This window comes from Callorhinus ursinus, unplaced genomic scaffold (assembly GCF_003265705.2).
Source record: "Callorhinus ursinus isolate GAN/ISIS: 27379988/994484 unplaced genomic scaffold, GSC_fseal_2.0 scaffold11, whole genome shotgun sequence".
NCBI classification, from domain to species: domain Eukaryota; kingdom Metazoa; phylum Chordata; class Mammalia; order Carnivora; family Otariidae; genus Callorhinus; species Callorhinus ursinus.
Genome location: NW_027397073.1, coordinates 48469504 through 48495095, shown reverse-complemented (window position 1 = coordinate 48495095; position 25592 = coordinate 48469504). Strand labels below are relative to the sequence as shown.

The following is a 25592-nucleotide window of genomic DNA, read 5'->3' as shown; positions in this document are numbered from 1 at the left end:
GCATTAGCTCGTTTTTTCCACCTTATTCCCATTCTCTGCCCTTTGGTTCCCCATTGTATGATCTCCTACAAAGAAGTCTCACCAGGACCCCTATTCTGTAGCCTGGCAGTTGCTCTGTAGGCAAGAGAATGGCTGATTTTATATGTTGCTTCTCTCCCCTGAATGGTGTACTTAGGTTATGTCCAGAAATAACGCCTCTTCAAGTGAGCCCCTGAGTTGGTGCATGGAGGGAGGAAGTGAGAGACAGTTCTTCTTTTGCTTCTTTCTTATCTCCAGCCCACAGTCCATGTATCAATGGAGAGATGAAGCAAGTAAGAGAAAATGTGATACTGATGTTTGTTTTTGATGTTGTGGAACAAAAGAAGCACAGTTGAACTGATGTGGGTCTGAGACTGTACAATGAATCTATTTGGTGTGCAGCTAATTAGGTAGGATATTTTATGGTGACAATTCCTTAAAAAAGGATTCTGTAGGGCAGGACCTTTATCTATATTACTCTCGTTAGATGCTCCCCCTTTTGTGGTGTTGTGGGAGAAATGTCTTTGACCTTAATTTCTTTAGCAGGTCTTGCCCTATTTCCCTTGTATTTGGGGGCTTCTGGGAAGGGAAGACCCTTGGTGTGGATGATGGCTGTTTTTCTTCAAATAGCGCACTAGGGCTATCACAAGGCACATCCCCTCCAATGAAGAGAAATTTTGACTACCCCAAACAACACAGTGGTAAACATAAGTGACAGTATTCTTAAACTGAGTTCAGCAAAAATGAAAGGAACTTGACATTGTATTTGAATGAGCCCTTCAGAAGTGACTCTTATTACTCTTTTCCCCTTTTTGGTGTGAACTTATCCTATTTTATTTTTGGTGTGTGCCAGTCATAAATCTGTTCATGTTATACCTAATGGCAAAAGGCATTGCTCTCAAGACTGAAATCTGTTCCTTTAATATTGGCATGATGGAAACAAAAGATCTCTGCTTCATGCTCATGGTGCTGGAGATGCCGTTGATGTTTAATAAATTCTTCCTGATTGGAACAATTAGCCATGAATTCTTTTAAAGTGCTCTTTCCAAATGGCTTGATAAATTAATGGCTAGTACAGAATTCTGAGGACAGGCAATATTCTTAAGTGGCTGAATTGGGGGGGAGATGTGGACAACATTCTCAAGTTGGGTGATAGTAGAATATTGTGAAATATCCAGTCCATAAAAGCTGAGGCAAAGCCTCAGTTGCAATAATAGCCCCACAATAGATTCTTTAAAAGAGTAGCAAATTTACACTAGGTACAGTCATGATTTGTTTGTATCAGGATTATTGGATCAGAAAATGACTCATATAGATATCACTTGATAATCAGCTCTATTCAATATAAAACCCCCTGCAAAAGTTGATGTTCAAACATTCTGGTCGAGGATCCTACTTAGAAGAAAAAAGTTGAATTTTAGGAAGTCATATAAAGAGATCATTGTTTTTGGTGTGGAATGATGTGTGTTGATAATGCTGGATTTTATGCTTTGAGTTTGGAGCACTGCATCTGAAATTTTCAGTACTATCACACGCAACAGTTTATTCAGCAAGTATTTAGTGAATGCTTTGTGCTAGACACTGTGTGTGTTCGTGGGGAGATAAAAATGAACTAGACGTGATCTGTGCCCTTCAGGTCTCACAGACTAGAGGAGCATAGAGATGCAGTAAAGCTGAGCCACTTGTGACTCACTGTGTGTCACAATGATCACAATGCTGCCTGGGCATAAAGGCGGCAGCCATGATCGTGGGAGCGCGGTTGGGTGGGTGGAGGAAGAAGGGGGCCGCTGTGTGGTAGAGACACATTGTGATGGTCTTTGCTGGTTTGCGGATGTGTTTTACAATCATTAGAATCACTCCACTTGTGACTGTGGACACAGTCTGGAGGCGCTCACGAGGACAAAACAGGTGTGGACACGTGGGGCCAAGTTTTAGCCATCGTGCAGTGCTTCCTCAAGTGAGAAAGGTTGTTGACTTGCCAGAAAGAAGAATCTTTTACACTTGTTAGACATTAAAATATTTGCACCCTGAGAGAGTTTCAGTGCCTTGGCAACCTTCAGTTTTGCCTCTGAGAGGCGCCTGGGTGGCTCAGCTGGTTGAGCGTCCCACTGTTGATTTGGGCTCAGGTTGTGATCTCAGGGTTGTGGGATCGAGCTCTGTGTGGGGCTCCACACTCAGTGCGGAGTCGGCTTGTCCCTCTCCCTCTGCCCCTGCCCACCTCTTGTGCACACTCTCTCTCTCTCAGATAAATACATACATAAAATCTTTAAAAAAAAATCCTAGGACTTCATTCACAGATCAAATTGTTGGCATATTTATCACTGTGGGGAAGACAGCACATTGGAAGGTGCTATATATACAGAAAGGGTGAGTTTATGATCTTAAATAATCCCCAATAGGAAATGCCTTTCCCCCCTATTTTTAGTATTCTTTATGCCTTTGATCACCTTCCTACCTAACTTTTTGAACCCTTGACACCTTCTCTCTTCCCCCTCACCTCCCTTCCCCTTAAGAGGTGGCCTGAACTAAAAATCTGCATTTTTACTTATTTATCAAACAATTCAAATCTGCATGTTGAGCCAGGCACTCTTCTAAGCACTTTATAAAAATCAACTTAACTGGGGCACGTGGGTGGCTCAGTCGTTAAGCATCTGCCTTCGGCTCGGGTTGTGATCTCAGGGTCCTGGGATCGAGCCCCGCATCGGGCTCCCTGCTCTGCGGGAAGTCTGCTTCTCCCTCTCCTGCTCCCCCTGCTTGTGTTCCCTCTCTCGCTCTCTCTCTGTCAAATAAATAAATAAAATCTTTTTAAAAAAATCAACTTAACTCACATTTCTTTAGGGTGGCTACTGTCATTACCGCCCCCTTTTCACAGATAAGAAAAATGAGTAGAGATCTTAAAAACTTCCTTAAGAACACACAACCAGAGAGCAAGCTGAAGAGCTGGGATTTGAACCCAGAGATTTATGCTCCCAACCTCCACATGGGTGCTTAGTCCAGCCACAGTGCTAAAGCATGGATATATTCTGCCTTGGGCTCACCTGCTCAACCACTGGGTAGGCTCCGTCCTACTTAACCAAGGCTGTTTCACTTTGGCCCAGAGCATGCTGAGCTCTTTACAGAAAGCTGCCTTTGAAATGCAAAGGTTGACAGCTTTATTTGTGGACCCACACTGCGGTTTTTGGCTGGAGTCCGCTGGGCACTGGCTATGTGGTAGTCAGTCTTTAAAAATGGTGTAATATTCACACTGTTTTTGTTGGATAATTGCATGCCTTTAATTTGTGGTATTATAAACAGAGCAGTAATCTGGTTTAGGAGTAGCCAGAAAAAGTTATTTGATATCCATTAAGTCAAGCTGCTATTTTTATTCACCTCTGTAGAGGTGAGTATTATGGTCCAGAAAAAGCAACATTATAATATATTCTAATGGGTGACTCCTGACTGGCTAGGTTGGGAGAATGAAAAAGAATCTTCTGAAGACGGTAGGGAACAATTCTGCTTGCTTCCCTAACAGGTGACTACAATTTTCCCTTTAGATATTACAACAGTTTAGCTTTCTTTAGAAAATGAATTTTTAAAAGGGCGTCTGGGTGGCTCAGTCGTTAAGCGTCTGCCTTTGGCTCAGGTCATGATCCCAGGGTCCTGGGATCGAGCCCCGCATCGGGCTCCCTGCTCCGCGGGAAGCCTGCTTCTCCCTCTCCCACTGCCCCTGCTTGTGTTCCCTCTCTCTCTGTGTCTCTCTCTGTCAAATAAATAAAAAAAAAAAATCTCTAGGAAAAAAAATAAAAGGGAAAAAAATGACACCTCTTTCAGTTCATGGATTTGGAACAATGATTTTTCTTAAAGACCTACTTAACCCGTTACTGCCTAAAATTCTGAGAGTTCAAGAAAAATGAAAATATTAAGTCATGTAAAAATAATTTAGTAAATGTGAAGTCCCTATATAGTTAACCATATTGTAAATAAGAATATTCATCATCAGTGGTTGCTTTTCATCAACGTCCTGTGACTTAGGTTGACCTATTATATATTTATAGACAAAGAATAGGTTGTTTATTTATTTATTTATTTTCTTAAGATTTTGTTTATTTGACAGAGAGAGACACAGCGAGAGAGGGAACACAAGCAGGGGGGAGTGGGAGAGGGAGAAGCAGGCTTCCCGCGGAGCAGGGAGCCCGATGCGGGGCTCGATCCCAGGACCCTGGGATCATGACCTGAGCTGAAGGCAGATGCTTAACGACTGAGCCACCCACGTGCCCCAAGAACAGGTTATTTAGATAGCATCTTCCATCCGAAGACGTTTCAGTGGTTTGCAGACTTGAGCTTGAGTTAACTGTTCAGTCTTTGGAGATGAATCATTCCTTTTGTTTAGCCCATTGGTATAGTATTTAGATTAACTTGTGGGTTTGTATTTAACCTGACAGAATCCAAACAGCCAGATCAGACATGTGCTGGCAGTCTTTCCTGGGGTCCGGACAGAGTTACAGGCAGGGAGGATGGCCCAAGTCATTAGTTTGTGATTAATGTTTGTAGAAAGTAATATTTCTACCATTTTATGGATGGAGCAACTGAGGCACTAAGAGGTTAAGTGGCTTGCCCTCGTTCACACAGCTATTTAGGAGATCCGGGCAAATCAGGCACTAATGCAAGTCAATCATGATTTTGCACTCAACTCTTCACCAATTTTAAATTTTGCAAGTTAAAGTTCTGTACCTGCCCACGGGCAGGTTACAAACCGGAAGTTGAAACTAAACTAAACTGAGAGGATGTTGCCAATCCTTTTCTAGGGGAAGGAAGAGACGGAGGGTTGCTTTGGCTAACAGAGCTGGCATGGGCACTATCGTCCCCCCCATGGACCCAGCCCTCTTGGATGGGCTGGCTCTCTGCTGATCCCCCAAGGCATCTGTCCATGAGGATTCAATCAGGCTCAGGGCTGCTGGCCGGGGTGGGGAGCAGGGGGTGCTGTAAATCTGGGAAAGCTGCAAGTATTCAGGGTCTTGAACTTTATCAGGTTTGAATGTGTGATTGTGAAAGTAAAGAGCAGAGAAATGACAGCACTCAGTAAATCAAATGCAGAGAAGATCAGGACTGTCAGAGACAAGAGAAAAACAGGCTCTGGGCACAAGCCCTGCTCAAAACCTGCAGGCAGGAGACAACTTTTATGTTCCCTCCAGACTGTGCCTTCTGAAAAACAAATCTCTTTCCCTGTCATTTTATCTAGAGAACAGTATTCTTTGTTTTGTCCCATGGATTTCTTTCTTTATGTTTTCATTATTGAAGTTGAGATCTTGTTTTAGAAGATGGGGTGCTACATGGAAAAAACAAACAAAACCCCAAAACCAACAACCCAGAAAGAAAATCAGTTGAAAAATGGCTGGAGCAGCCTACATTTTACTCTATCAGTAACGTGTTCCGTAGCTTCTAAGTGATCTTTATTTTTCTATTCCTTCACAAAATGGGGCTAAAGTAGAGTAAGTCTCCTGCATGTACAGTGATACCAAACTGAAAGGTACAAAGCATGGGAGGAGTATAGTCAGATGACCAGGTCCATTTAATTAGCTCCCACGCACCCTTTTATCTAATGCCAGCCCACAGGTTGCCCTCCTTCATGGTCCCATCTATTAACTCACTCCTATCTGTTGCCAGAAAGAAGTTCGCAGGGATGGCTGCGGCTAGGACTGGGATACTTTTCTCAGGGGATGAGCCTCAAGATTACTCTCTTTGTCCTGTAGAAGACATTGGAGTCTGCTGCTGGCATCTGCAAGGGGGAATGACAGGGAATGTTTCTTCAAAGGAACCAAAAGCAAGTAAAGGAACTATGTTTGTCTCACCCCACCTCTTCCTATTATAATGCAATAAATAAAATCCTCACTGCTGGAATGTAGAGAAAGCCTGAGACCTTTAATGAATGGCAGGACTTAAAAGTTGAATGGGTGCTCAAAGAAGTTCTTTCCTGTAAATTAATTAGCTCCAGGGAACAGTTAGATCACACAAGAATTGAAATCTGGCGTAGTACCTGTGAGTCTATTGCAATATAGATACTGGTAATCTTTTAATCCCCTTAACAATCCTGTAAGGCAGGTACTTTTATCATCCCCTTGTTACAGATGAGAAAACTGAGGCACAGAGCGCTTAGGCAATTTGTCGCACAGAAAATGGTGGAGTCAGGATTCACACCCAGGCAATTCCCTCAGTCTGTGAGCCAGAGTGACTCCCTTCTTTACAAACTCAGTGTGAAGCCTAGGGAACAATATGAGCCTGGGTACTTTTCCAGAGAAAGGATCAAGCATCTCCCTCCATCTTTGAAGCTGTCTGTGGTACTTTGCCTAACCGGCTCTACAGAAGTGCCAAACTTCTAGACTGTAAACACTTCAAAACTAGCTGCTAACCCTTATTTGTGCAGTTCTTTGTGCAGTATATACGCAGTGCTGTTGGGTAAGTGCAGGAAACCGGAGGGCTGCTATGGGTAGACAACTCTTGGTCCTGATTCTCTGCATATTTGCAACATAACTGAGTGCAGAGGTCATAGTTCTGGCTGGCAAAGGCAGTAATTTTTTATTTTGGGGGCACTTCCCCCCCCTTTAATTGACTTAAGAAGGAGCATTACTTACTTAGCAAATCTCCAAAAGCTTATCACCTCCTTTTCTGCTTCCCCTTAGCAACACCCACCCCCCCACCCCCCGCCCCCAAGAAAAGAAAAACAGAAAGGTCTCTGAGCTGAGACAGCTCTGGGGCAGTGGCATCTGGACTCTGACCCTAGAATTGGCATTGTCTGCACATCTAGTGATACCGGCAAACTCCAGGGAAAGCCCGGGTCCTGTCTGTCTAGTGTGTTGGAAATTTCTGTATCTCTTTTCCCTTTTGGGGCACAGAAATTTTCCTTCTGATGTTCTGAGTTTTTCTATCCCGGGAGGTTGGGGGGCGGGTAGGATTAGATAAGGTGGGTGGTTTTGGAGTTCACCTTATTTGGAGTGGAGCAATGAGAAAAGAGGCAGATTTCACTTCCGGGGCCCAGCCAGAGGTGACAGAAACTGAAGATGTTGGTTGGCCTCTGGAATTCAGAGTCCTGTCTACAGCTTCACCACAGTGCATTAAGGGGATGGCAAAGATACAGGAAGAATCCCTACTGCAGGGAAGCCAGGCAGCCTCTGACACTCTGAGGTTCTTATCCACCCATACTGCAAAGAGGTAGAAAAGGCTTAGGTGTGTGTTTAGAGTATGGGGGAATGCTACCTAAGGGGAGAAGAAATGACTCAGTTCAGAAACCCCCCAAACATAGCACCTGACTCCCAAGACCACATCCCAGTCCTGGATCAGGAAAGTGGATATTCCCTGTTTCACCTTTAGTGAAAGGGAAAGGATCCCCCAAGGGGCAGGGCCTCGGCCCAGTTGGCAGCCCTCAGCTTTGTGTAGTGATGCCAGTAGTAATTAATAATGATAATAAATACCACACTTTATAACCAAACCCAACCTGGGGATGCCTGAATGACCGAACCTCTGCCTCCCACCTGCACGCTTTTATTCTCGGAGTCCACACCCTCGCCATTAGCCTCAGTCTGATTTAGCTGCCCAGTTCCACCCACCAGGTTCTGACCCGGGTTCAAAAGAAGGTCTGTTCCCGACGACCAGCGATGTGGAGTAACGAGGACCCTCGGCAAGCCCGCAGGGAGTGAGGGTGGGAAGGTAGGGCTGGATTGACTCGAGTTTAATTATCAAGCATCAAAAAATAATATAAAAGGGATAGTAATTCAGGCCCTAATGAGCTCGGTTTAGTTTTTCTGCCAAGTGCAGGGGGTCTGTTTTGGGAGTCCAGCCCCGTCCGGCCTGGAGTTCCACGGCGCCCAGGACCCCGGGGCCTGGCACGCCCAGGCCCCGTCGCCTGAGGACCTCCACATTCCCAGGGCAACGGAGGCAGGTCTCGCCCGGCCGGTGGAGAGCTGGCCAGCGAAGCGGAGATCTCAGGGTGTCAGGACTCAACCAGGCCGCGGGGAGGGAGGCCGGCGCCGTGTGGAATGCCTTTATCGGGATCAGAGAACCACCAGCTTCTCCTTCGCTTCTTTAAGCGATCACGGATAGACACCTTTCGATCTTTTGTCAGACATCTTGGCCCTTAATAGCTAAATTTATTTGGTTTAAAGCGGCCTTGGGAGAAGCCGAGAGGGAAGATCTTTCGTCGGTCATGGGTGGCCTAGATAACAAGCTTTAAAAGAGAGAGGGAAGAAGAAAGTAAAAAGGTTAATGGATGAGGGGAGGGCTAGAAGGCGCCCAGCGTGGGGCTTTTACAGCGACCCTCCTCCGGCCGCCCCCTTATCGCGGCCCTAACTTACCCGCGGCGTATGAAGTACATTAAGTCACGTAAACAGCGCGCGGGGAGGAATGCCACCGCGGTGACCTCTCGCGCGCCGCCGCAGCAAGCCCACCTCCGCGCCGCGCTGGCGGCCGCCGGCGGCGCGCGGGGGGCGGCCCGGGACTGCGGGGCCGGGGGCGGCGGAGGCCCGCCTGCAGCCGCCGGGCGCCGGTACTTGATGCCGACCGCCCGGGCCCGCCGTTGGCGCAGCGAGTTCCTTACCCGAAGTGACCGGCGGCGGGAAGAGGGGGCGGGGAGCCGGGCCGGGGGAGGGGGGGCGGCGGCCCAGTTTTCTAGGCTGCGCAGTTTTCGCTCTTCCGCCGCCACCACCTGACATTTCTAACGAGTATTTTTGGGCTTTCGAGAATTAAAAAAAATAGAACAAAACAACCCGCCCTCCCCCACGTGGGCCCAAACACCGTCCGGGCTCTCTGGACGCGACTGCATTGGGTTGACAGCCGCTGAGTCGGGGGACAGGCCGCCCCGACTCGCCTATTGGGCCGGGAGGATGGCTGGGGTGGGGGGCACCGGGGTGACCCTTGTCCTTCGGCAAAGCCTTCCCAGGGACAGGAAGAAATCCGGTATAGGCGAGAAGGCCCTAGAGATCTGGCTTTGTAAAAACTCTCAATTTAAAACTTTAAGTCAGAAATTGTATTCTTTCTGAAACGTCGCTGGAGCAGCCGGGAGCTTTGGGAATTGACAACGTAAGGGGCTTAAGTTTGCAGGGGTAAAGGCGTGTCGTTATGCGGGTCCTCGCCCGGGTCTCGCAGCTCCCCTGGAAGCAGAGCGCGACCGGGTCCCCAAACATCCCTTCGCATTTGGCAACAAAGACTCTGCCCCCTGCCCAATTGGCTGTTCTATTCTGACTGGATTCGAATCGGGAATAGTAGTGTGGCGCGCCCCAAATAAATCAGCCCTGGGGGCAGGTCGCGCCCCAGAGCCAGCACCTCTTCGAGGATGAGGAGGGCGGCTCGAGGACGGAAGGCTCACTCCGGAGGGGCCACTCCTTTTGTCTAAATAGTCGGGAGAGAAATAATTTCGTTTAAGATTAGCAACCTCCCCCCCCGCCCCTCAAAGGAGACAGGCAGAAGGAAAAGAAAAAAAAAAACACGAAGAAAATAGAACTTTTATGAGCCTATTTACTGGGGAACTACGGGGGACTTCTCCAGTTCTTGGGTTCCTCCCTGGTTAAGGGTACACTTCTCTCCGCGTCCCCTATTCTCCCCACCTTCCCGGACTAGCTGGGGTGCTCAAAGGAAACTCAGAGCACGGGACCTGGGAACCCCTAGGGGGTAGCTTTGAAAATGTGCCGCTCCCATCTGGGAGTGGAAGTTTTCCCCAGGGCCAAATCCAGTGCATTGGGAAAATGATAAACTGGATGGGTCAGGCTTCCTTGCCTTTCTGTCTGAAGAAACTCTGCGGGTTAAACAGTTTTGTTTTTAAGTTAACTGAAAAGAAAAACATTGTACTATCCATTCTCTCCTTTAGTTGGAAAACCAATCTAAAAAATTGTGACTGTGGAAAGGAGCAAATTACAACCTCCCACTCTTGTTTTAGGCAGTGTTAAAGAGAGATTGGGAATCTGGATGGTAAAATGCCGGGTCCCCTCTTGAGCCCTTAGAAGCCGCATGCTGTGGTCAGTGTCTGCCCCGCTGCTCACCTCATTCCCAGCGGTGCCAGGGCCAGCGCACCGCTCGCAGCTGCTGTGGAGCTGCGGGAAAAGCACGTCCCTGGGGCTTTAGCTATTGTCCAAGGAAATTCACACAGACACCTTCATACTTGCTAATATAAAGAAACACACACAACAGGAACCAGGTTCGGGGCTAGGTCTCCTCAAGGGCTCAAGGCTTGGAGGCCGTTCACAGCGTGGAATCTAACTTAGAGGATTAAAAACAAAAAACAAAAAACAAAACTCGTCTCCACTGGAAATCACCTCACTGAGATATGAATTAAAAAAAAAACTGCTTTTAAGAATAAAACTGAAAAGCATTTCAGAAACAGTTGGACTCAAAAGAAAGGCAAACGTCCACAACGTTTCTGTATCTGCTTACAAATGAGCTTCTGAAAAACTCAAAATTTGGTCGGAACTCACGAAAAACCCAAAAGAGAAAGGCTTTGGAAGCTGTGGTCGGAGTTAAGTGGGAGGCGGACGCCGGGTCATCTCTTTTGCTAGTACCATTCGATCGAACCTAGGTTAAACTTTAAAGCCCTGAGTCCTGCTCTGGTCGCCAATCTCTCTGTTCCAGAGTTTTCTACCTTCACTCCTCCCCAACTGTGGCCACACTGAAACTGGGGGCCGCCACAGTGATTGGGGGAAGCAAAGAGGAATGTAATAAAAGTGACTAAATTGGATAAGAACGGTTTATGGACCGTCCTAGTAGCAATTTAAAATTCAGAAGCGTTTAGCAGCGATTTACAACGAAGAATGAAAAAAAAAAATTCTCGCCAACTTCTTCAATTCAGCGCTCTTCCCCTCACTGCCAGGTCCTGTCCCCTTCTCCCCCTAAGATACACAAGCTCACATTCACAATTATATTGAGAGGAAACATACTTTTAACGATGAGGTCTCACAGTCTCTCAAAAATCATTATTTTACAATGTCCCTAGCTACGCCGGTTCAACTCTGCTTAGGCTCCTCTCCCTTCCCCAACTGGAAAAACACACACATACAAAGGAGCCCAAATACTTTCAGGGAGACTGACCTTTGGAAAATCATTTACTTCGATTTACCTGGGGGGGGGGGATTGTAAAATCCATCCTCACAAAGCAACTCCTCCTGCCCTAGTTAAAATTCTCTCTCCGCGGCCTTCTGGGGTCACGTCTGTCGGAAGAAATCTTTTTGTGAGTGAAAGGGAGCGAGACATAGATCACCGCTACTGCGGCGGACGAACCTGCGGCCGCGCGCCTCGCTGCTGACAGATCCGCGCTGATAACCTCGCGACGTTCATTTCCAGTCCCTTTGCCGGCTCAGGACCGTATCAGTTTGTACACAGTTGTGATAACCATTTGGAGGGAGCGAAGAAGGGGTGTGTGAGGGTGGGGGTGGGGAAGCGGTATTTCCCGCTGGGTCCAGGGAAGGTGCACCCCCTCCCCCCCTTTCCAACGCCTTATCCGAGACTTACCTGAAGTTCTCCAGGATAAGCTCAGAGCAAACGGGACACCAAAACTTGGAAAGCATCTTGGGGCGCAACTGGGGTGAAAGCCCTTTTCATTACGCGCACCTTCGGGGACTAGCCTTTACATATACCGCGACCCCGAACTGAAAGTTCCCAAAGGTTAGCTGGTGAGTGTCGACGTGAACTTCCCGAAACCTCCTAGGGATTTAGTCTGTTTCTAAAAAGCAGGGCAGAGATAGGGAGCTGGGCACCTGAGTTCCTTCTTTTCCGTATCTTTGGAGCCTCGATCCCCGACAGTCACCAGGACCCGAGCCCGAGGGTCTCGATTAGAGGTTGGGCAAAGTTTAAGGTAGTTCACATACAAAGGCAGAGCATAATGCTCTTCTAACGTGGATGAAGGAGCGGGGAAGGCCCGCGGAGCAAAGCACTTTCCCCCTCATTCTGGGGGCACGTTGACCCGAAAGCTGGCGCGTCCCTCCCGCCGCGGTGGCTGCGCAGGGCTGTGCACAGCCAACTACTCTCGTGCCAGATCGGGGGGGGGCCCCCGCCCCCGTGAGTGCGTGTGTAACTGGGGGCGGAGGAAAGTGCTGCGCCGCCGGATGGGTGTGGGTCGCCAGCCAGGTCAAGCGTTCCGCCACCTCCGCCCCTCCCCGGGCGTCCCAGGGCTCGGCGCCCCCTCGATGGACTGGCCCCCTCCCAGGAAGGTACTCGCAGCTCGGCCCACACCCGCAGGCTGCGCGGCGCTCATTGTCTGCTGGGGTGGCGCGCTCCCCTCCCCCCGCCGCCCGCGGTCCCCTCCCCACCCTCTTTTCTCTCCTCCCCTCGCTCCCTCCTCCTCCTCCTCCTCCTCCTCCTCCTCCTCTTCCTCCTCCTCTTCACCTCCAGCGCCCAGCTGCTCGCACAGCGCAGTTCCGACCCACAGCCTGGCACCCTTCGGCGAGCGCTGTTTGTTTAGGGCTCGGTGAATCCAATCAGGAGCGCAGGCTGCAGTTTTCCGGCAGAGCAGTAAGAGGCGCCTCCTCTCTCCTTTTTATTCACCAGCAGCGCCGCGCAGACCCCGGACTCGCGCTCGCCTGCCGGCGCCCACAACCTCTCTCCTCGGTCTAGAGCAGTCTCCGCCGCCGCAGTTCTCCATGCGCAGCGCGCACCCGAGGTTCGGCTGCTTTCTCGCTTGCTCGGGCTCCCCTCTTTCCTTCCCTCAAACCCTCACCCCGTCGCGAGCCCCTCCGCCCCGGGCCATCCGGCCCTCTGCGGGCCCCGTCGGCTCTGAGGGTGTCTCCCTCCTCCTTTCGCGGCTGGCTGTAGCGGCTCCCAGGTTCCCGGGACACCGCGGACCAACTTCTGCTGTTTCTTCCTCTCCCTGAAGCGCTTATCTGCGCGCAACCTTATCTCCGAGTTATCTGGCGCAAAGGGGCGGGAGCCGGCAGTCAGGCGGGCAGAGAGACTTCTTTCTTGCTATCTAGTCCGGGTCTGTGTGTGGGTATTAATTTTAGTATGGTTATCTCCAAGGAGCCGAAGCGATTTGGAAAAGCAGCTCGGAGCAGGCCCGTCCGGCTGCATTTTGCCTCCCTACCCCACTCCCTCCGAGTCTCCCCGTCTTTCTTCTTGCTCTCCCCTTTGGGGTGGCCTCGGCCCCAGGGCGGTCTCACGCCCCCCCCCCACCCCCCGCATTTCCCCCTCCTCCTTTTCTCTGCGATCCGCTCCACCCCGCTACGTCCGATTCCGGAACGGTCCGGCCTTTCCGCGGCTGGGGAAGATCTCGGGGTGGGCGGGGGTGGCCCAGCCGGCGTGAGCGCACGCGCTGGTGGCTGCAGCCACGAGCCTTGTCGAAGGTGTGCGGCGCCACGGGGAGGAGGGTTGGGCGTGAGACTGCGGCCCCGCGGGCACCCAGCAGTGCCCGGGCCCGGAAGGTCAGAGACTGTGGTCTCCGCCTCGGCGCCCCACCTTCCCTGGGCTGAATTGCACTTCTCTGGAACTCGCGTTCCGTCAACCGCAGTCCGGGAAACTCTGGGAAAGCCAGTGTGGGAGAACGCGGCGGTTTCGTTTTCGGGGACAGGTTGCCTTCCTTAAGCTAATGATTTTCGCGCGGGCAGACCTCACACCGAGGCATTCCGGGCGGGGGGCACCCGTAGGGAGGCGGGAGAAGGCAGCGCCGACAAGCACAGCTGCTTAAAAAAATTCTTTTGTGTGTCATCGGCCGAGGGGGAGCCACTTTGGGGGCGGAAGGAAAACCTTGTTCAGTCTCACCGTCACCCCTGGGACCTGGCGCGCGCAGATGGAGGATGCTGCGGAGGGGTGGGCGGGAAGGCGAGGGAATCCGGGTGGTGCAGGCGAGGGAGGGCGGATATCCCGGTCCTGGGAGGACCTTGCGGCAGCTACCCAGGCTCCGTTCCCTTCTCCTTACCCCACTCCCGCGCCTGGGGCAGAAATGCGATATTTGAGGAATAGAAAAGGCAGTGGGAGTGAGATTTTGTGCGGCCTGCGCTTTTGTTAACCCTTCTTGATTTTCTCCTCCCGTCCCTGCCTCCCTTCACCCCGCCTCAGGAGCTAGAAGTTAGCTTGGAGAGGCGCCGGACCGTGGATGGCCTTGACTGACGGCGGCTGGTGCCTGCCGAAGCGCTTCGGGGCCGCGGCTGCGGACGCCAGCGACTCCGGAGCCTTTCCAGCGCGGGAGCCCTCCACGCCGCCTTCCCCCATCTCCTCCTCTTCCTCCTCCTGCTGCTCCCGGGGTGGGGAGCGTGGCCCCGGCGGCGCCAGCAACTGCAGGACGCCGCAGCTCGACACGGAGGCGGCGGCGGGACCCCCGGCCCGCTCGCTGCTGCTCAGCCCGTACGCCTCGCATCCCTTTGGGGCTCCCCACGGACCTTCGGCGCCCGGGGTCGCTGGCCCCGGGAGCGCCCTGTCGAGCTGGGAGGACCTACTGCTCTTCACTGACCTCGACCAGGCCGCGACCGCCAGCAAGCTGCTGTGGTCCAGCCGCGGCGCCAAGCTGAGCCCCTTCGCACCCGAGCAGCCCGAGGAGATGTACCAGACCCTCGCCGCCCTCTCCAGCCAGGGGCCGGCCGCTTACGACGGCGCGCCCGGCGGTTTTGTGCATTCTGCAGCCGCCGCCGCAGCCGCCGCCGCCGCGGCCAGCTCCCCGGTTTACGTGCCCACCACTCGCGTGGGCTCCATGCTGCCGGGCCTGCCGTACCTGCAGGGGGCGGGCAGCGGGCCCGCCAACCACGCGGGCGGTGCAGGCGCGCACCCTGGCTGGCCTCAAGCCTCGGCCGACAGCCCCCCGTACGGCAGTGGAGGCGGCGCGGCCGGCGGCGGGGCCGCGGGGCCCGGGAGCGCCGGCTCGGCCTCTGCGCACGTCTCCGCGCGCTTCCCCTACTCGCCCAGCCCGCCCATGGCTAACGGCGCGGCGCGGGACCCCGGGGGCTACGCCGCAGCTGGTGGCGGGGGAGCGGGCGGCGTGAGCGGCGGCGGAGGCAGCAGCCTGGCGGCCATGGGCGCCCGCGAGCACCAGTACAGCTCGCTGTCGGCCGCGCGGCCGCTGAACGGAACGTACCACCATCACCATCACCACCACCCGAACCCCTACTCCCCCTACGTGGGTGCACCGCTGACTCCCGCCTGGCCCGCAGGACCCTTCGAGACCCCAGTGCTGCACAGCCTGCAGAGCCGCGCCGGAGCCCCGCTCCCGGTGCCACGGGGCCCCAGCGCAGGTAAGGGGTGCGCCGCCGCGTGGGAGTGGGGGCCTGAGGCGCTGGGGTGTACGGGGGTGTGGAACAGCTAGTTGACTCGGGCTTCGTTCTTACGGTTTTTCTGTCGGGGTGCCTAGAGGTCGGCCCGGCCCCAGGGAGGATTTGCAGAACCCTGGCAGGGCCACCCAGAGTCTGGCAGTGTTGATGAGGTGCTTTATTTTGTGGATTCTTTTCAGTTCTTTTCCAGGCTTAGGGCGCGTATAGGTCTCAGTGCCTTGGAGAAGCTCAAGGGACTTGAACAGTGAATGGGGTGGGTAAATTGGAGCAAAAGATCCTGGGAAGGAACTGATAGGGCCCCGAGACCTGTCACCGAGCCTAATTTGCCTAAGTGGAAGGATGAGACTCTGTTGGGGGGGGGGGGTAAATTAGGAGAATGCTGGGCACTTGATTCATCCTCTCCTCAAATACAGTCTCACCCAGTTCAACTCTCCAGAGGTGAGGAATTGTGTTTTTCTCAAGGAGAGTATTTAAGAGATCCACGGTGGAAAAGGAGCTAAGGCGGATATTTGGACTGGTCAGCCTCGTGACTATGCCGAGGGAAAGCTGGTGGAGGGGCCCGTTTGCTTGACATCAACTGGGCCGAGGTGTCTGGAGTTGTGCGGCTGCTGGCCCCTGCCAGGCTGGGATCCAGGGATCCTGGAGGTCCCACATCATCAGTTCTTCCTCCAGAGTTCAGTCCACCAGTTTTTTCAAGTTTTCCATGCCACCCATACTTTCCAGTGTTTGGGAGCAATGTGGAGTGAACTGGGAAAACACAATTGTCAAAATACCTGGAAACACCCCATTTTGAAAAACGTTTTCTGCTCAAGCAAAGGCGGTCATGAACTCTTGTGTCTGGGACTTCTTTTTTCGGCTGCTGCAGCATTCTTGGTCCTTCTACGTGCTTTCGTGGGTCTCTTAATTTTGTATTTAACCCGTTTGATAACCTGACAGACTCCTAAGACAAACCCTTTTTTGGGGGGGGGGCAGGGGCTGTTTGTTTGGGGGGAGGTGTGAGAGTCAGAGGTGGCAAAGAGACATGGGTCAGCCTAAATTATCCTACCTGGTGTCTTCACATTCCAGGTCCGGGCTCCTCCCAGCCTCAGTGCTCCGTTTTGGGACGAGATCTTTCAGGGGCCCTAACTAGTAGGATGAAGTGATGAGTTGCCAGCCTTGTGTTCAAAAGACATACTGGAAATACCAGTGGCCCGAAAGGGAAGGATGTGACTTGAACAGACCTCCTGGTAACACTGGGAGGGGGGACAACAGGCTTTTGGTATCTCTACTTCCTAAGATTCTGGTCTCAGAATTCCCTCTTCTTCCCTCTGTGAAGTTGGCCCTGGAGACCATCTTCAACATCGTGTAGAGTGGGTGTGGAGGACCCTGTTGAGTAATTGAGAACAGAGCACTGTCACCCTGTTGTGTAGCATAGGGACCCATGGCTGGTTCCCTGGCTGGAGCTGAGAGACTGAGAGATGAGGAATCTTCAGAGAATGGGAAGGGTTAGGGTGAGGCTTTTGTCAGTCAGGAATCCAGCAGGGAATCCAAAAGGGCCTGTGAGTAGGGGGCAGCTCCCGTTGGAGCGAGATCCTGCAGCTCCACCTGTTTCAGGACACACCTTAGTGTGGTCTACAGATCCCTCTCCTCCAGTCTTCGGCATTTCACAGGACTGAGAAAGAGTAGTCCCAAAAGACATCAGAGTTCCAATGTTTACGCAACTTGTTTTGTATAAAAAATCTTTTCAGAGGCAGGAGGGTTCCATTGCAGGCGAGTTACAAATTTCATTTTAAACCTAGCTTATTCTTTACCAACTTTTCACCTTCTAGATAGGACATTGCAAAGTTAGGAAAGTCTAATGTATTCCAGAGTATGTTAAAAAAAAAAAAACAATGGGAAGGGGCTTGGGAACACCCAGCTTTTGCATAGAGTCTTTTAAGAAGGCAGGAAGCTACTGAGAATCCACCAGTCTGGGGGTGGGGGAGGCAAAAGACCTAATTGTGGTTGTCCTCAAGAGGTGTTCTCAGGGTAGAGAAACCTTGACCTCCAACCCCTCTCCTCCCAGCTTCTTAGCTAGATTCCCTCCTTCTCCACTTTGTTTAAAAAAAAAAACAACACCATTTTTGAAGGCACTCTTTAATTGATTTGGGCAAACAGCAGGGCTAAAACCTGAGCACTGAGCTTTTTCAACGTACACAGTGTGGAGGCCTCCAGGAACCTGCTCCATACACCTCTCCCTGATTCTCTGGTGGTGGGTGGATGGGAGGGAGTCCTGGGGTGAGTCTTCACAGCGCTTGAGTCCCTGAGCCCAGCGCTCTCCTAAGCTCCCGCTAAACTGTGTTCCATTCTTCGGGTCCTGGGACGGCATTTGCTGGCCGTGCCCTTCTCCCCAGAGCTTTTTATTTTCTACAGGGGAACCCAAAGCAGTCATGTTTGGAGGTGATGATGAGTAGGGGGAAACTGATGAACAAAGGTTCAGCACAATTAGGTTTCCTAATTGTTAAAGTTTTTCTTACGTTAGTCCGTTGTAGGATTGTAGCTGCTGGGTAAGCAGTAGGGAGAAAATGGGAGCTGGAGATTTGATTTAATTAGACATAAGCAAACTTCCTAAATTTTATTTATCCAAAGTGGACTTAAGTTTTGTCTTTGGGTTTTCAGATGACTAAAGAGATTTACCTGGAGAGTTCACACTGTCTTCTCTAGGGAGTCTTTATTGTTTCCCGCCTGGGGGAAGGAGGCCAGGCATAGGGCTGGGTTCTCCAGGGAATGCCCCACTCCTCTATCGAGAGGGTCTCTGATAGGTAACATTTTAAAGTCAACAACTAAGACAAATACCTTGTTTAACTTCAGTGTCCTTGAAGTCCTGAGCATTTTACTGATTACCGTAGTCAATAGTGGCTTTTAGGGTGGAGAAGAATAAATCTTTGTGATGTGTTGTAAGTTGCGGTATCCCTGTGACAACTTTGAACTCCAGTTATGTTGGATGGTAGTTTCCTTTAAACTTAATTCTTGAGGAGGAAGGAGAGGAAGGAGACCTGTTTTGTAGGGTAAATAGTACTAATGGAACTAGAGTATTCACGCCAAAGACACATTTAAATATCTTTACAACAAGTAGTTGATGGTAGAAACAAGCTGTAAATTGCTCGGGAATGAGAAAGAATAGAAAGGTTTGTTAGCACACATCTTCAAATAAAGCTTTAAAAATGTAATGTTTATTTACTTTAAAAATTCAGAAATGTTTCTTAAAGCAAGCCAAATTTGGACGTTTAAATCCTCTATAAGTAACCCTAAACAGAAGGATATTTTTAATTTACGAAGTCTATTTTAGAAGTACTTAATTAGTACCTATCTCATTTTAGACAGTATTTATTCGTTTATATTTAACAAATTTAAGCGGAAGTAATAAATGTTACAACCATTTACTCGAGATTTGTTTTCTTATTAACAGGTTTAGGCTGTAAACACCAAAAACTAATCAAATAGCAAAGTGACACAAACACAATTTAGGTAGATTGCATAAATTGAAGTTTAGTGTATGAAAATATGAAACAGTTTTATTGCGCACCGAGACGGTTTTAGTAATGTTCTGAATCAATAAAATATCAACTGTTGTAGAAATTTTGCAGATAGAAGCAGTCAGACCCATGTGGAACTCAAAATATTTTAGCGTTTGGTCCTTGTAGCATGAAAAGAAAACTTAATATCTCTGTGCTTGTTAATGTTGGTGCTTTTTTTGCCCTGGGGAGACCTGAGTCACTTTCTAGCACTTGCCCAAGAACAGTATTTCTAATTTCCCTTGTCCATTTTTTTAAATTGGAGAAAAGGGTGACTAATTACTTGGGATAAAAGTAATAAGGTAGCCCGACTGTGTCCCAGGATATTTGTGGGTTTGGTGTAGGGGTCAGTGATCAGTGTTGATATTGTATGGTTTGCTCTGCTTGGCAAGTGGCACACTGTAATTATGATGGATTTCAGTTTTGAAACGCTTGGGAACAGCCGGAAAGGAGGGGTCAGGGGACCCAAACCGACTTCCCACAGCTCATCTCAGATCCGAGGTCCTTGGAGACTGAAGGCAGATGATTCGGGCTCGGCCTCCAGCATCATCTCCTGCTACTTTCCTGGGGTTTTACTGGGCGCGCTCGGGGCTGCAGAAGTATTCGACAAACGCTCAGCAGATCGATAGCGACAACGGCCGGCTCCTAGCTTGACTGCTGAGCAGCAGAAAGATCGTGGGGAAGGGCGCGGGCCGGGAGGCGGGCAGCACGTCGCCAGCACTGGGGCCAGGGGTGCCAGGGGTCTTCCGGGGAGCCCGGGGAGGGGCGGGAGCGGCGCCGCCTCACCGGGTCTTTTGTCCCCGCTCTCGCCGCAGACCTGCTGGAGGACCTGCCCGAGAGCCGTGAGTGCGTGAACTGCGGCTCCATCCAGACGCCGCTCTGGCGGCGGGACGGCACCGGCCACTACTTGTGCAACGCCTGCGGCCTCTACAGCAAGATGAACGGCCTCAGCCGACCCCTCATCAAGCCGCAGAAGCGCGTGGTGAGTGCGAGCTCCGCCCTCCCCTGCGGCCGGGCCCCGAGCGGCGCTTCTCCTGTGGCCCGGGCGCTGCCGGCTCGCCCCGGGCCTCCCCGCGGCAACAGGTGCGGCGCGGCCGGGGGCCGCCGGGGTCTGCCCGAGAGCGGGGACCCAGCTGTCCCCTTCACACCCGCGAGCGCCCCAGTGGGAGGTTGTCCCGAAGAAACCAGCATCTAGGGAACGGAGACAGCCTTTCCCCTCCCCACATTTACACCCAGAGCATGTCTATAAATGGGGGAGGAAGGTGGTGTAGGGAGCTATACCATTTTTTTTAAATATACAAAAGTCTGTGTTGATAGACGTACTTGTAAATGCACTAGAAAACTGGAAGGACACAAATTAGTAATGACTGTAACCTCCGGCTAAAAAAACTGAGTATACCAACCCAGATCAAATGGAGGGAGATCTTTTTCACTTAACTATGTACTGTTCGCTCTGGTTTGGATTTTATTCTTGAAAAACCTTGCTCGTTTATACTCCCCCCACCCCTTCCCCATAGAAGATGACAATCACGAACCCACACTCCCTTTCTCTCTACAGCCTCATTCAGGGTTCCTTTGATTCTGTTCCTTATACCTTTGGGTCCCTTCTACCTCTTCTCCTGGGAGTGAGACAGATTTTAGCCCCAAATTCCATCCGTCTTTTGGATTGTCTTTGAGTTTGATGAAAATTTACTCTAACCTTTGTTATTTTGAAATCTAGCTGTTCAGAATACTACATAGAACTTGAGCGGGGCTGGGGGGGGGGAAGCAGTCTTAACGAGCTTCTCAAGTTGGAATCCAAACGCTTTTACTGTGTTTTAAATTATGGGAATTTCTTCAGGGATAAATCTTAAGAGTTAGGTATGGTTTTAGGAGGGGGCAATTTACTGCTGTAGTGATTAGAGAAAATAAATGAAAATGTTCACAGGTCCCACTGTAGGGTTAACATTGTTTAACCAAGCACTCATACTCTTAATACCTTTTAAAGTAAAATATTTTACAGTGAGATGCCAGACATCTTAAGTATCCAAGTAATTTATTTAATTGTTATACTCTAATTAGCAAGAACAAATGCTACACATGTTGTTTGTGTTAAAATAGATTAGGGTGATATTGCATCACAATGGAAGTCTGACACCTTAAAGAGAAGCAATTAGTTTTATGGTTGTTTTGTTTTTAATGCATTTAAAATAAAGTGGCTGAGGCTAATTTAATGTATGTGCCTTAAACTTGTTACAACCTCCAGCAAACTTGTTACAACCTCCAGCTTAAAATTGTCTTCAAAGGGCATCCCCCTTCACTTGAGTATCTGATTCCCTATGGTTTTCATTTCTTATGTATCATATTAAGAAAAGAAAAAGTAGTGGCCAGAAAATATTCCGAGAAGTTTTGTTCTCGTGTCTGAACAGTGAAACTGGTTTTTTTTTTTTTTTTTTTTTTTTTGGAAAGGTACATTGAGCTGAGTTCTAGCTGAGTTCAGCAAGGTAACCTTTTCTTGAGATTGAGGGAAAAACTGGTAGAAGAGTAGCTGATTAGGTTCTAGTTGCATTCTGAATTTGATCTAGAAACATCCATATTTAGATAGTGCCATTTGTTTTGTGCACTTACCAGAAAAGTTTTAACATCTCTTAATCTGTTGGTTTTCCTTCTGTGTGGCAGGTGTCTTGGCGGTGACCAACCAAGGTCAGCCATTGTGCTTTGTAAATGGGTTATAAATGATACCAATTGAAGGGCGTGTTCATCAATTAGTTCTTGTGGGCTTCTTATTTATGGTTTTGATGGATCTAGCTTAGTTCTCAGAATGTTGAACCCAAGTTTGTTTAGCCAGCAGTCCAGAACCAATCACTGTGAATTTGAACTTGTAATACATTGCAAAATAAGAGATTTATGGTGTAACTTGAATTCCTTGTCAGTGATGAATATAACTGAGATCACTTGTTACAAGGAACTTTTATAACCCATTCACCTTCATTTCTCATGTTTATGGAGACTGGCTTCACTTATGATTTGCAGTTGACAGTCATAAAGTTCTTTGTTATAATGGCAAATTCTGATAACAAGGTTACTTCACATTGGCTTCAAATTCCACTGGAAACTGTCATAAATGACCTGTTTATAAAATGAACCTTCTTGTCCCCTAGTTAACTGATTTCACATTTATGAAGAGAAAGGGGTGCTCTCCTAGGAAAATTATTTTTTCCATAAAAGGAAAAAGAAACAAACAAATCCCGATGTGTAAGGTTTTACATGTTTTTATCATTTTAACAAAAACAATCCCGCAAATGGTTTGCCTGTGAGCCAAGCATGTTCATTTCAGCCAAGTGAAATCGATTTTTTCTTAGCATTGACTAAGAAAACTAAGACAACCTCCAGTGTCTCTTTGTTTTTATGATTTGTCTGTAAAGAATAGTACAGTAGTAGAATAGGATGTGAATTGTAAACGCAAAATTCAATTTTATATTTTAAATGTCAGCAAAGGGTTTGATAAATCTGTCCTTTAACCTGTGAATATTCAGTACACCCTCAATTCCCATTTTTGTTTTACATTCTTTAAAACTATTCTTTTCTGAAATTAATTGGTGTAACTAACTTCCTAAATTCTTTCAATATTCAGTACACCCTCAGTTCCTGTTTTTGTTTTACATTCTTTAAAACTATTCTGAAAATAATCGGTGTAACTAACTTCCCAAATTCTGTCAAAATCTTTCAATTTATTTTGGTCCTTGGATTTTCCCTCACAGCTTTTTTACTGAAGTCATGGTGCTGTTTTTTAGTTGCCTGTCTAGGTAATTTAAAAACAAATTTAGATTTTGGCATTTGGGGGAGGAACTTAACAGTACTAGCTTAAACTCTGCTTTATAATGCACACATAATAATTCAGATGAGATAAATTTCTTCTGAGGATGTGATGGGCATAAAAGAACATGGAAATCAGAATGACAGTGCCTTTTCTGATAATATCATTTAATCCTTTGTATGAACAAAAGTTGGGTACTGTACTAACAGGGTAAAGAAAATATATCCTTATCACTGATGTGTCTGTAAGACAACGCCAGCATTAAAACAGTGCCATAAAATTTGCTTATCCTTTGTAAAATGAATAATACAAAAACTCAGGCGGCAGGGAACCATGATAATTGAGATGTATCAGAATACATTTTTCTTTATAAAAATTTTGTATATTTTACAAGATCTGTTTCTATCTATCATCTATCAATCTGTCATCTATCTACTTGTCTGCTTTTCTACAGTTTTTGGATTATTCCTCTGCACACCTGATTATCTCTGGCTTCCAGGGTGGGGGGGTTGTGATTGAGTTTCTTGACTCTTATATTTCCTCTCACAACAGTGAGCACAGTTATTGGCCAACGTTGTGACTCATTCCCGATTATTCTATAATCTGCATGAATATGCTGGAGCAACCCAAACATACATGTGGGATGGAGCACCCTATGTGAAACTTCAGTGTCTTGGTTCAGGAAGGTCAATCTAATTATAGTTTACATTTTTTTCTCAGGGGACCTTTTATTTTTTTTATAATAAAAGGTCCATGCTTGTTGACGGCAAGGAAAGGATACATTGATTGATGTATGTAGCAGATAGTCACTTACATCTGTACACTTACTTTTCTTGTGCTACTTTTTAGCCTTCCTCCCGGCGGCTTGGATTGTCCTGTGCCAACTGTCACACCACAACCACCACTTTGTGGCGCAGAAATGCCGAGGGTGAACCTGTGTGCAATGCTTGTGGACTCTACATGAAACTCCATGGGGTGCGCCACCTGTTTTGCTCATGTTTATACGTGTTTAGTCTCTCATTTGTACCTGGTATCTGTTTAAAAAAAATCAGCCAGGGAGAGGGGATGAAAGTGAAGAATCTGATGTTTTCTATGCACGTTATTGAATTGAGGATGTTGTTATAATGTAAACGATTACCTTACATACCGGTAAGAAACAAAAAATGCTGCCAGTTAAACTGTCACGCACATCCATGGTAAGAATTTTAGAAATACTAAATTTCAGTAATTTTAGAAATACTAAAAGGTGAAAAATGTGCATTTTAGAATCTAATGTAGTAGTAACCTAGTAACCTTTTTTTTTAAACTGTATACTCAAAGGGAAAAAAAAGCATGGAACCAACTAGAAATGCACACAACTAGTTTATATCTTAAACTTTAAATTTTTTTAGTGCAATCAAGTCCATTTATGCAAAGGAGCAATAATATATTTGGTAGTTATATTTAGCAACATTCTGTCCTTCATTTGAAGGATAGCATGAAATGTTAGAAGCACATCAATCTTAAAAAGGAAATTAACCTTGTATGTGTAGGAGGAAGAGAATACACAATCTCTTTGAAATAAAAATATGTACCCCGTGGTTTTACTCTATAACTGAAGTTGTTTATTTTTCCCTGGCAAGTCATCTCATTATCTCTGAAGGAATTTGCATTTGATGGGGGAAAGTGTAGTCTTTGTATAGGTTGGGATCTATTGAGCATGTATAAAAATTGGACTGAAATTTATGCCAACTTGAGGGCTTTCAGTACTTGATGTTGAGTTCTTCGGTTGAAGTTGGGTTTCTCTTCAATACAGTATTTATTTATTAAACTTAAGGCCTATATGAAAATTTTTCTAGGTGCCTCGACCGCTTGCTATGAAAAAAGAGGGAATTCAAACCAGGAAAAGAAAACCTAAGAACATAAATAAGTCAAAGGCTTGCTCTGGTAAATACAATAGAATGCTATTTAATTGTAAAGTATTGGCCAACTGTAAGAGTAGAGTATGTGTATATTTATGAGGTTAATTTTGACTGTTGCAGGTAGTAGCAATAATTCTGTTCCTATGACTCCAACTTCCACCTCTTCTAACTCAGATGATTGCAGCAAAAATACTTCCCCTACAACACAACCAACAGCCTCAGGGGTAAGTGTTAAAGCAGCATAGACTCTTTTCTAAGCTAGTAGGTTGCTCTTTAGTATATTATCTCAAATTTTATCTTATCTGGTAGTACAATAATCTAAACCAACAGTTTAGTTAGCTGATACCTAAGAATAGTTTTCAGAGGAGATTACATTTGAATGTCAACAAAATGACAAACTTAAGTACTTTACAAACTCTTAATTAAGATCTATATCATTTTTTTATGGTTAAATTAACCCAAGTAAAAGCAAGGTTTGGTTTGAAGTGCTTGAAGTTGTTTTATTTCCCGGTTTCTGTCTGAGCAGCTATATATATGTATTTCTGATGTAGATCAGGAGAACTATGAACTCAGAGGTTTTATACATCTCTGTGACCGTGGCCTTTAAATTGCTTTTGCTTATCATAGCGACCCCATCTTTTTTCCCTTCTCTTCTCCTCTTCCTTCCTTTTTAAAAAATCATTTAAAAAAGCAAAGCTCATCATAATGTGTTCTGTGCTGCTGTATTCACTGATCTTCCTTTACCTGCTGGCCTCTTGCTGGGGGCCTTGCCTTCTAACGCATCTTCATGGTACCCCGGCTTATTTCAGCCTTGCCACAAGCCTGGGAGCAGTTCGGTTTGTGAGGTTTGTGAGTAATTCATGCCCCTAAGGATAGGGATGCCAGGGCTTTGTGAGGATCTCAGTTAGTTTCTGTTAAAAGTGTGATTCCTACCCTAAATTTGTTCTCCAAATTTACGTGGAATGCTCTTGAACAACTGGGCCTTACCCTAGATCCCCATGGGATCTGGGGCGAGATCTGGGCCACAGGACTTTACAGCAGGCCCTGGTGATTTTTTTTTAGGATTATGCGGAGACTAGTTTAAGACAAAACACCAGCATTAAAACCCCCACGTACTTAGTAGTTGTTTTTTTACATT

At 48.0% G+C, this 25592-nt stretch overlaps 1 protein-coding gene and 1 long non-coding RNA gene across 8 annotated transcripts in view; one reads left to right on the top strand and one right to left on the bottom strand.

The window, feature by feature from the left end:
• Positions 1–7705: 7705 nt before the first annotated feature.
• Positions 7706–11821, bottom strand: LOC141373750 (uncharacterized). The gene is made up of 4 exons (XR_012380068.1): positions 11485–11821; positions 11093–11183; positions 8343–10239; positions 7706–8215 (listed from the first exon to the last, which is right to left on the bottom strand). It is a non-coding gene; the product is annotated as an uncharacterized lncRNA (long non-coding RNA).
• Positions 11822–12052: 231 nt separating this feature from the next.
• The window catches only part of GATA6 (GATA binding protein 6), a 30407-nt gene continuing 16867 nt past the window's right edge, over positions 12053–25592 (top strand). The window contains exons 1-6 of one of the 7 annotated variants that reach the window (XM_073898419.1): positions 12053–12182; positions 14023–15188; positions 19573–19739; positions 23403–23528; positions 24392–24479; positions 24575–24678. In XM_073898419.1, the coding sequence (XP_073754520.1) occupies positions 14060–15188; positions 19573–19739; positions 23403–23528; positions 24392–24479; positions 24575–24678 (1614 nt within the window). In that variant the 5' untranslated portion in view covers positions 12053–12182; positions 14023–14059. The other 6 variants (XM_073898418.1, XM_025886674.2, XM_073898417.1 and 3 more) reach the window with 6 other exon arrangements.